The 12,152-nt window shown below is 39.0% G+C and overlaps 1 protein-coding gene across 1 annotated transcript in view; it reads right to left on the reverse strand.

Annotated features, from left to right (window-relative positions):
* LOC110962305 (potassium/sodium hyperpolarization-activated cyclic nucleotide-gated channel 1) overlaps nt 1–12,152 on the reverse strand; it is a 79,735-nt gene that overhangs the window by 34,434 nt on the left and 33,149 nt on the right. The window contains exon 3 of the mRNA XM_022210231.2: nt 11,472–11,633. Within this exon, the coding sequence (XP_022065923.1) occupies nt 11,472–11,633 (162 nt within the window). The remainder of the gene's footprint in view (nt 1–11,471; nt 11,634–12,152) is intronic.

The raw sequence follows: 12,152 nt of genomic DNA on the forward strand, positions 1-12,152 counted from the left end.
ATCACAATACAAGGCTTGAAAAGCTTGTCAGCTGCAATGTACAATTCCCACATTTCTGTATGTTTTTTTTTTTTTTTAAATTTTGCACTTTTGTTGGTCTCTGCCTGAGGAGAAGTCACGTCTGCGAGTGAGAGCAGCAGGATTTAGACTCCTCATTAATACAGTACATGTCAAATGTGAGAGTGTGCCTTTCCCCGGGGACGTGCAAAATCTCTAGTGGGCAACCGAGCAAGCTCATTGAGCCTGTCTATGAAACCCAGTGAGTTCCTATCTGGGGACAAATGTGACATCTCCCTGCTGCAGGCCGTGTAGCCAAGTTGCTGACTCCTCCAGTCGCTTCACCTCCTGCGAAGAAGAAGTGCTGAGGAGGCGCTCCTCAGAGAATACCTCCCTCACCCACAATAGAGGAGCTAATGAAAGAAATATGAAACCTCTTGAAAATACAGTTAATCTCTGTCTTTTCTATCGGCTGGCACGGTTCCACATGCCACGTGATCATACAGCACATCCCATCATGTCCGTGGTGCCTCCTTTTGTCATTCCCTGTTCTGCTTGACGCCACTCTGTTCATCAATTTGGGATTAAGCGAATGAGTAAATTTACAGCCAATCATTTGCTGTAGATGACTCATCAATTCTCATCTCCATGCTGATTAGTTGTTTCTCTCAGAGGCTGATTAGAAGATTTGTGATAATTACATTCGCCGGTTTAATAACAAATATCGACCCCTTTATTTGGACAGGAAGTTTTGATTTAGGGGGATTAAGCCAGCAAAATGCGACCTTCAGGTTCAAATAGCCACTATTTTTTTCAAAACCGTCACCATATTTGAAATATCTTTTGTATCTGCAGAACTAGCATTTTACCGCAGCACACAACACATGCACTGAATAATCTGTTTACACGCACAGAAAAAAAATGCACCCATCCATGTAACCGGAACAAATGCCGTTTGGGAGGTCGCAGGCCTTAGATCTCCATTCACATGTGTACACTTAGCATGTGCGGTTGAGATGGTGGGCGACTGTTTACTGAGAAACACCATGCTATGTTTGTGTTGACATATTTGTATGCATGGAAAAACCAGGAAAAAAAAAATCAAGTTTTGCCAGATGATATCACATAAGCTGGAGTGACTCACTGCACCTTTTTTTGCTGTTTGTCCTTGTATGGTGCACATATTAACGGATACAACGGGGGAATGTCTGCAGTGCTTTGGGTCATAAAGGGCTCAGGGATTGACATCACATTGTGCTGCACTGTCGTATTTCGAAAATCTGTTTATATTTAGAGCATATGACGCAGTTGCTATTTTGGGGGGAGATTTCAGTCCAGAATTATGAATAAAGATGAAGAGTGAAGTCTGAAAGGAGCAGGTAGGAGACAGAAACAAATTCATGGATGCCGAGAAATATTATTGTGACATGTTTTACCTTCCTGCCTTAAGTTAAAACAGTTTGAAACACAGGTGGGTCTGATAGCAAGTGCCTAATTACATTTGCTGGTGATTTTATTCTACATCATAAAATCAACACAAAAAATCTTATTATGACCAACACTGTAATAAAATTTAAATGCATCTTTTAACAACATAACATATAAATTTATCTTGTTTTTAGATGAACAGAACCACTTAAAATGTTACAGTAGCTAGTTGCTGAGGTTCTCTTTAGTCTGGTTTTATTAAAGCAGCAGAGAAAAGTCAGATTTAAGGCAAAATTGGCTAGCCATGTATAGAAAAATTGGCCATTGTAGCTCATATTTATTATATTGTTAGTTAATGCACGTGCATTGGGTAATCTGCAGTTACAATCTTGGCATTCAAAAGTGGCTAAATTTGCTGTGCATCGTCACTGTTCTTCATTACAACACTGGCAAACTAAGTCACATCTACAACGACTCACAACAGCAAGTTTCATTAAAAAGAAAACAAAAACATCTGTTCAAGTATGTTTCACATGCTTCCAAATTCCCAGGTTTTAGGATTATAGACTTTAGTGCTTCCTTAAGCCAACATTATGTGACTGATTTTCTAAAGATTTCCAGCTGTTTTTTTGTTGTTTTTAAATCGTAATGACTCTCAGCATTTGTACAACATGGAGGAGCTGCAGACTTTTCCTTTTGTCAATATGGCAGTAAAGAAAAAAGAATGATGCAGGTTTTGCATCTTGTTGTGGAAAATTATTGCCAGGTCTCTCAATATGTGAGAAGGCAATAGAAATGCATCGAAATCACAGTCCAGTTGGTCAGTGTGGTAGAAGAAATTGTGCCTGTGAGTTAACATCTGGGACCCGCAGGAGTAAAATGTCTGATACTAGGTGGAGACAGAGTGAGAAGATTCTTTAACAGTGAATATTGTGGTCTGCAAAGTGTACTTTACAAGAGCTCTCCACTGAACATAACAACAACACAGCACAAACCAAAACAGCAGTGTTGCAGTAAAACTTTCTTTTTTACATCTCTGTTCTACACTCACTGTTGTTTTTCAGTTTGACTGCTTGATTTTGCATTCTGGCTGCTATTCCAGTACGTGACTCACAGTTCTGGTGCAGTGCATTATAATCACAACAAGGCCGTCATAGTTAGCACCTGCTTGACATTTTTGTCTGTTGGCAGCAGCAGTCAAAGGACAGATGCAAATTTGTAGTTTTCACCACTATGTGAAATGTGATGAGAACCAGAAACATCCCAGATTGACAGATTTTTGCAATGTTTACCGTCCTTTGGTAAAAGGCGCTATCAATGCAGAAAGTGCGGTTTCTGCTGTTTTCCTATCTGCTACAATCCCCTTCATTTCAATAAATGTAGATAACACAGCAAATGTATTCATTTCCTCCAGAGGTATTCTAAATATAATTAAGCTCTCGATGCAGCAAAACAAGTGACATCAGATACTGCATATTCATCTTCATCAGCCGCTCCGAACAGATCCACATATGGATTAAACAAATCCCATTCCAAACAAAAAAGCGTCAGCAGCTCTATAATTCGATCGAGGCAAGTTTTTGACAGTGTTCTTGTATATTTAACAACTTGCCACGTTTCAGTTCACCAGTGTGAGCTCCACCAGTTATAGCTCACATGAGACATAACTGGTGGAGAATCAGCCAGCCATTATGACACGGGACTTTCAAACAGCAAAGCATGACTTCTGGCTTAAAGCAAAGTTTCTTTTCCTCCTGCCCTGGACCTACCGAATATTCGGATACCAAAATTAATATCCGGATACCGTCTTAGCAAACGAATATTCGGGATATTCGGGTCCAGCCCTACAAAACAGTGTGAACTATGCGTACTTGGGGGGGGGTTTAGATTTTCAACCAAAGAACACATAATGTGTCTAGTAATAGCAGTACGCCACCATGACCAACTCTTCAACGTCCAACAGACGGACAGTCCTTACAATGGCGATGTAACAATGTAGGGTATCATCTTTATAGCCACATTAGAAGCAACTCTAAGAGAGACATTTTTTTGGTCATGGACCCTTTCAACTCCAAACCAAGTGGCAACATCTGGTGCTGAAAATAATTAAGCTCATATGAAAGTGTCAAAATCTGCATTTCCTAAAATTGCCACTTGAGACTGCTCCAAAAGCGAGTCAATTCCTATAACTTCTAATGTTGAAATGTCCATCTTTATAGCAGAAAATAACATGTTTACAGTGTAGTACGCAAAACAGTTTTGGTCTCCTTAGCTCATTAACCTTTCATTACTACTGTGCGTTGGTGAATTTTTATACAACATACCCATAAAAATTTAATTAGGAGTCAAAGTGATGCTTTGACTGTCATGTGGGTACCGTCACAGGACAGTATATGACCCACCTCTGCTCCACTCACGATCATGCACTTTGCTCATTTTAGGATTAGCTGGGAGTTTGGCAGAGTTACGTATGGCCGGATCTACCTCACTGAGCATTAAAATTATGGTTTACGTTATAGAGGGACTGTGTATCTTTATATACAGTCTATGCCCCACAATTACAACAATAAAGAACATTTTTATATAGTAATACACCATTAATAAACTCAACTTCTCATCTAAGAATTTACAAAACACTGAAGTAAGTTACCTCTGTTATCACTTACGCAGTACTTTTTGCAAATGTATTTGCTTATATCTGGTCTAATCAGTTTTGTTTTGATTCCAGCTTTTTATATGATATGATAAAATACAATTTCTAGCAGTCAGATCCTTTTCTGAGTAGGAATGCAAAATACTATTTTTAAAGATCACTACCTCAAATACCATTTTGAGTTCTTTCGTTCGATCGGTAAAAGCAAGGGGAGTCTCCCTCCACTGATGAAAGAGGGCTGTACTCTACAGATTCACCTTTAGAATCAGTTCTGAAACCCTCCTTGACTGCACAGAGAAGAGCTTCACATGCAGTGTTATTACGTTAACCTTATCTGATCATTTCACCGGTCAAATGGTGAAGTTAGATTATGTAATAATCCTGCATAATCATTTATCAATCTATTTGAGCATGTTTTCCCTGCATTGGTTGTGTGACCAGGAGGGCAATCAATGATTCACCATCATCCCATTGTTGGCAGTAACCCAGAGGCTTTGGTTGTTATTCGTATTGATGAACTACGAGACTAACAGGATGTAATGCACTGCTGCAAAGAGCAGGTTTGACCTCAGCAAGGTTCACAGGACAAACGGCAAAAATCCAAGTTATTCCACATCTGTGTTCTCACAGATTCGCACTGACTCGAGAGCTTCACTGCAGCATAAAGTACACTGCAGAGTGTACATGCGTAGGTTTTACATTTTGAACAACTCTTAGTTTCCAAACTTCATAAAATGTTACTTTTACAAACATTTCACTTTTATTTTGCTTTCATTTTTCATTTCAGGCAAATCCTCCATTTGTGTGCACTTATCCATAACGAAAACAACTGAATGGGCAAAACATTCGCATTAACTGATGACTGTAATTACTCAATCATATAACTCTCTAAAACCCGACAAGCTGTCCCTGCATGGAAAAAAAAGTGATGCACAATATTCATTTTTTAATTACATAATCAAACTGCAAGCTGTTCTCCCTGGGAGTGCACAGAAGGCACAACAGTCATTGGACACAAGTGAGGAACTGAAGGGGTCTGCAGGCCTGCACGGGCACCAAGCTGTAATCTGGCAAGAAAAGCGCTTGCAATGGTGGATCTCAGTGGGAAGGTTGTGGGTCCCTTTGTCTCATATGTCTTCATGCTTATTGCCTGTAGCCGTCCCAGTGAAGGATTCATCTTGAGAACGATTTTTTTTAGAGACTTTCTTCTTTGGGGATATTAGGTTGCCTTGTTAGGGGGTTTACAATATGTTTTATTATCAATTATTCTGCAGATTATATTCTCAGTAATGTACATAAACTGTCAATAAGAAGTGCAACTGTAATTTAGTAAGGAATCAACCGTTTCTGTCCAAACAACCATTCGGAATCCCAAAATATTCAAAGGAAAGCAGCAAGACTAGACTATTTTTCATTCTATCAGCTAATTGTTAAGTCAGATAACTGTATCTGCTGTAGTTGCTAGTTTGGCTGTACAATCCTGGCCCCAATGATAATCACTATTAATCTGATCAATATTCATTATTATGTCTATTGCTGGATTTTACAGACAAAGTGTTTTCTTTTTTGCACGTTTAAATGGAGCACCACTGAGCTGCATTCCTGCTAGAGTGAAAGTTTTTTCATCAAATTAAGACTGTATTCACAGTGTTTCTCCTTGAAATTTAATGAATTGTACAGCCCTTGTTGTTGGTCTTGATTGAGCAACATACCTTCGCATTAGACTTTTTTTTTAAAAAAAACTTACCGAATTTGGCAAAGAAAATGCATGACACTTGCTTAAAGTGGTTTTGACGTTTCTGAAAGAATAAAAGTTAATGGAAAATGGAAATACCTTTTTTGAGTAAGTTCTGCTGTAACATTAAACTCTCAAGACTAATCATCCGTTTCCACTTCTTTCACTGTATTCCTTACTGGACAGAATACAACATGGTCCTACCAGATGGCAGGACAAAATCATTACATTCCTGATTAGAAAGTAATCCTGAAGACATCGCTCTGTTTGTCTGGTATTGTTTATTCTAGTTTTTACGCCAGCTTTTGAAGACCCTACGCAACTTTGTTTATATGTTTTAAAAGAATTAGCAGGCCTAATTTGCATTACATTTTTTAAAACTTAATGCAGCATTTAAAAATTTTTTGCTCAAATTCACTTGACAGTTATATGGAAATGAGACTAACAGCATTCAGGCGACTTTTTCTTTTTAAAGAATCAATTTGTTTTCTGTTTGGAAATGGGGGAACTGCCTCACTAAGCTCTCCTCACAGATCTCTAGATTACAGTAGTCACCACAAATGTCACTCCATTAAAATTCCATTTAAAGTGTTTCGGCAGAAAAACTCATTTACAAATGTGCTGCGACGGCCTCTACAGAATGTAACCGCTGTGGTGGAAACACTGAAGCTTGCTTAAACTCTCCAGTTATCAGCTTAGACCCCCACAGTTGCGACACAACAGTTGTAACTAACCAAAGATACTCTGCATCAAATAATAAACTACGAGAGCCGCGAAACCAAGCTGTTCACATCAGGACAAGGGCAGTCTTGAATTTTACTGACATTACACCAGTGCTTTTTCTCATTGAGGGACGTGCAATGTGAGAGAAGAATAGAAAAAAATCTGATTAATTCATAAATTTTGGACTGAGGCAGGCGGTTGGAAATGACTCATTCAGGGAGATGGGGGAAGAACAAGATGGAAATGTATTGGATGGTCCATGGATAAAAGAAGCCAGGAAGGGTGACTGATGCTGAAGGACAGTTCACCAGGTTAGCCAGGCCTTTCGTGTGTGTGTGTGTGTGTCCACCTACAGTATCCGTCTGTCTGTCCACCTCTAGCTCTCTCTGAGACATGAATCCTCAGCAGGCTGCTGCTCAGCTGTCTGCCTCTTTATATGAGCTTCGCCAGAAACAGTAAAGCGCACACATGCACTCACACAACACGCATGTCCTGACGCTGTACATGCAGACAGATGCAACAGCCTCATCGGCCTCTAGCCTGAGCCAACACAGCGACAGCAGCATTATCTTGTCTGGTGATTAAGTAAATGCAGTCTCTAAAGAGTAACAAGCTACTCTCAGGCCATTAGTCAAGAAGATAACAGCCCCACACCCTGTACTGCACCACTCAGCAGTATCTGCAGTCCTCGTCAGCCTCACAGCTGGAGACACAAAGTACCGAACGAACAACAGAGAAAAAAAAATGACGCAATTTGAATTTAATGTCATCACTCTTGAGCAGATGGAGCTCAAAAACACAACAAAGTTCAAATGAGGGTCTCTCTGTGTATTTATACCAGCAGTAAACAGGAGGAAAGATATCTAATCGAGATTTTTTTAGCCTACGAACGCTAATGCATTGTGATGGTGTGAGAAGAGGGATCCCACATGTGGGCCGACCTTATCACTTTGGATTTGCCAGACTGCAGTCAGCACACGGGCCTCTGTGGAGATCCACAGGGAAGAGATTCCACAAATTGCTCATTCTACCACATCACAGTCAGTAACACTATGCGAGCTGCTCATGAGCTCATGATACCCTAGATACATACCACTGGCATAAGCAGAGGTTTGGCCTCCAATATGTCTCATGTAGGGCTGCAACTGATGGTTATTTTTGTCAGTCGTGTATTGAGGTTAATTTTTGTGTGTTTCGGTTCAGAAAACATATTTAATTTTCATATAAATGGAGGAGAAATGAATATATGAGCTTAACATATTTAGAAAATGAATTAAAATGAGTACTGTATTTTGAATGTGTATAAAGATTTGGAAGTAATTTGTGATCAGAAAAGTGTTTTCCAATTTACCAACAATAAATAAAATAATAAACGTACATTTTTTTTAAGTTCCTGAATGCAAACAAGCAATACATTTTAGATTTTTGCATTTATTTACAAGTTTGGGTTACATCGTGTTTGAAGTTTTGTGATTTCCAGTCCGCAAATATCCAAATTCATGTTGTGTTTAAGCAAATTTTTGGTGAATTTTTGAAAGTAAATTCAAGTTATATAACACTGACATTCATTCAGTCTGGTTTGCATTTTATAATGGTTTTATTTTTGTGTAAAGTTGGATATTAGATACATTTGTTAATCTATATCCATTGTGCGACAGCTTTGTGCTGTGAGCGCAGTGATCCTGTCAAAATTATTGATTCATCTTTCAAAAGATGTCACCAGCTTGAAAAAAACAAAATCAAAACTGGCCATAGTCCAGAGTAACGATCTAATATGCTGTTACGTCTGAGCGGCAGTCCAAACCCTAAAAATATTCAATTTACAGTGACGGAAACAACAACTCCTCATATCTGAGAGTCTGGAAACGGATATATGATTGATTGATAATCAAAGTGAAATCATTTATAAAAGAAGCTTATAGGATGCAATTGACTAATGCTTTCGACACTAGTCTCAATACTGTCAAAAATCCATTTGAAAGGAGGGAAATGCACTGTTTGGTAATCCTTATTCAACAGTATGAGAAGTTGTGAAACAGATGAGATTTGAAATGGATCCAAACAGGACTGCAGTCAGGACATGTCCGCAGAAACCTGATATGTCGATGAGAAGAGACATATTTGTAATGTTGTTTCTAAATACAGAGCATTCTAGTGTTTGATCGAATCAAGAAGAGAGAATTTTAGATTAATTTCTGCTGTTTTAATGCACATGTTTGTGCCTTCTCTTCTTCATAACTCTCTTGCAATCTGCAGCTCTAGCTTTAGCTTTCCACAGTACAAATGATCCTTCCACACAAGGGGCAGCAAATTAGCCTTTTACACGACCTCCCTTTCGTATTGATTTGCATGCACAGGGGAATGTATCTGATTTAGTCTGAGCAAGAGCAGCAACACACAGTGCAAATGCAAGGAGCTGTTAGTCATTAAGTTTCATGATTAGGAGTAAATAGGAATCCAGAGTGTTGCTGATCAAAGGACTCCAAATAAAATCTGGGTTTTTAAAGGAGTTGTTTGCCCAATTTTCTGTAGAGTCTAACCAGCACCTAGGATTAATTGTGACAGTTAAGCGGGAAATTAGATTACCGTAAATTCCTTTGGTGCAAACATAGATGGATAATGTCTGTTTGGATGAATAACACATGTTAGCTGGTATTGAACTAACTTGGGCAACTCATTGCCTCAAAGTAAAGACAAGAGTGGGATACAGAGTTGTGATGCTGAGAGAAGCTGACATTTGCACCTCCAGTCTGAGGCCTCTGAGCAGTTCGTGAGCATGTGGAGGCAGAGATGTTTGTCGCAGAGAAGGAGATGGGGAGGAAGAAGAGTTCCACGGGCGGGCATTTACAGTCAGCAGTACCCAGGAGGCCTGCACACTCTTCTATACGATCGCATCGCTCTGAGAGGAGCAAGCACACTACACTTGACCCCAACTCAAGAGAAAGAATGGGAGAAAGGAAGATACAGAAAACACTGTGGAAAGAGAATCCCAAATACAGGAAGGGACAGTCCTCAAAGAGCTCAAACCAAAGCAGAGTCGACGCTGAAAGCCAAGTTTTTCAGTCGTCCATCTCACAGGCGTCTAACAGAACAGTAATATTTCTCTTCTGATCAGTCCAGCTGTCTACACAGGAGACATTGTGGCTCATATTTTTCATGAATTTTACAGCTACATGTCAGTGCACACAATAACATTTTATATCCAGGGTGAAATAACATAAAATACTTCTCTCACAGAAAAACAGAAGACTTTGCTCTCAAATAGTGCATCACATATGGTCATCCAGGGCTTTTAATAACATTTGGTGTTTGTAGGCCACAGTGAGCACAGCAAAGACTGAATACAACTATAAAATAAAAATAAAATTCTTATCTTTTGAGGAATTGCATTACTGTAGACATTTCCTTAAGCTGAATAATAGCTAAATTGTGTTTACTATGTCTAACTATTCCCAGGAAAATTCACTAGTGTGACCCAACAGGCGATGCATTCACCATGTCAATATGGAAATTTCATAAGTTTATTAAGACATGGCATGATTAGAGTTAAAGAATTAAATCCAAAGAACTCTATAAAGCCAAAATATAAAGGCCAGGATAGCAAAAGTTGCTACATATGTTTGACTTTTATGGTATGGATTTAAAAATGCGCAACTTAACTGCAGCTTCTTTTTTTAAGAATTGTAATCATTAGGAAATAAGCTACTCTTTTTTTCCACAGTCTCTGCCCAAATGCAATACAGTTTAATTCAGTGTGGAGAGCAGATACTGTAGAGTGAACTCTACTATAGCCAGAATCTTTAAGAATTACATTTAGTGCATTTACTACAATCTAACATGATCTTTAATTGTGTTTTAATTATAGATAACAGCATGAAAGTGAACTTCCCACTGGATGCCAGCATAGGAAGCTGTAACAGAGTTTGATCTGCCTCTGAAGTATTTGAGCGACTAGTATATACCACTAAAGCTTAAAATGGCAGACAAAGAAAGGCTGAAGAGGTATTTCTTGTTATACCCTTCTAGAAATTTTTCATCACTGCTTGCCTTTTTTCTATCATCCTTCTTGAATATGATGGTCAGATTAACTAGCGCCACCCTGCAATACAAGAACACAACTTGTGTCTTTTTTTCCCCATGTTTTTAAAATATTTTTGTCAAAATTCATCAGCTTGGGAAGATCTACACTATTTTTCCAGGACATGTAACTGCATTATTACCATGATACAATCAATAAGTGCATCTTTATGAAACATTTTAAAGTACAAGTAGCTTCTTCAACAGCTTGATACAGACAGATACTGTATATAAAAGATGGATGTAGACTCTGAGAAGTGAAGCCATTGTGGAGGTACTTTAAACCTGCCAGCAGGGGGCGACTCTTCTGGCTGCAATAACGAGTCAAATTGTATTGGAGTCTATGAGAAAATTTGTTACCTCATTAAACATTTTCCTAATGAGTTTATCGTTTCAATTTCTAGTTCCAAGTGTTTTTTAAAACACTGTTTTTTTCATTTTTGCAAGATATAGTCCCATTTTGAGTAAAACAGATGACAAAAGAGGATATGTTTTAAGACTTAAGTGTCCTCAAGTTCTCAGTCTGATCCACCAATCGCTTGTCATGTCAAAAGACCAAGATGATGACAGCCAAATACTAAACTCGAGGCTTCAAAATGGCACCAAAATTGACAGTTGCATGATCGAAAAAGAAACTCCCTTTTGCCTACATCTGTCCGAGATCAAGAGCCCATTTTAGAAATGACTTTCAGTGGGAAATCTGCCTCTCTAACCTCTATGAACTACACAGGAATGAGAAAATCTTGACACGTATAGCAACAGCAGTAAGGGAACCAGGACTTCAACTGGAAGAGCGCTGCAGTATATACATCATATTCCAAAAATAACAAACAAAATAGAAGAGTGTTTAATACTTACAACCATACCGTTTAGGGACACCCAGCAGTCAGGGGGGAAGTCTTGGAGGAGAGGCACCAGATACTGAAGACAGCCATCCCAGTGACACAGAAGCAGCATCATCCCTATCAAATTAAATATTCTTACCACTGCACTAGCCAGGTCATAGGTCATATGGAAAATCTGCCAAGAGAAAGACAGAAGAAGACCTCAGTTAGACCTCATCAGTAGCTCTTTTGTCGCGTGGAAAAGTTCACTCAAATTCTGACATTCGCACATCAAATTCAAGTACAGTGTAGAGACGCTGTGGTCTGGGTTTAGATCTGCTAGTCTGTGTGAAACATCACATGCGCTGGTATTTCAGAGATACAAAAAAAGATTTAGAAAAAAGATTAAAAAGACACTTAAAACGCTTACAAAAGCTCAGAGTCACCTTTGAAGCTGAGGGCATGGTGTGCCTGTTTGGTCACCAAAGAATGTGGCTGCCGCAGTGTATGTGTCTAGTGTGTGTGTGTGTGTGTGTGTGTGTACATCTCGGCACTCAGATGTTGAGCCGTACATAATTCATCATAGCTGCTTTCCAAAACAAACCGACCAGTGGAGAAGACACATATACAGCACAGAGTAGGTAACAGAGAGCGAGTGAGGTGGATGATGAAGGTGCAGGGCTCTGGAATAATTAGCCAGTAAGTGTGTTTCAAT

This window comes from Acanthochromis polyacanthus, chromosome 18, assembly GCF_021347895.1.
Source record: "Acanthochromis polyacanthus isolate Apoly-LR-REF ecotype Palm Island chromosome 18, KAUST_Apoly_ChrSc, whole genome shotgun sequence".
Lineage (NCBI taxonomy): Eukaryota > Metazoa > Chordata > Actinopteri > Pomacentridae > Acanthochromis > Acanthochromis polyacanthus.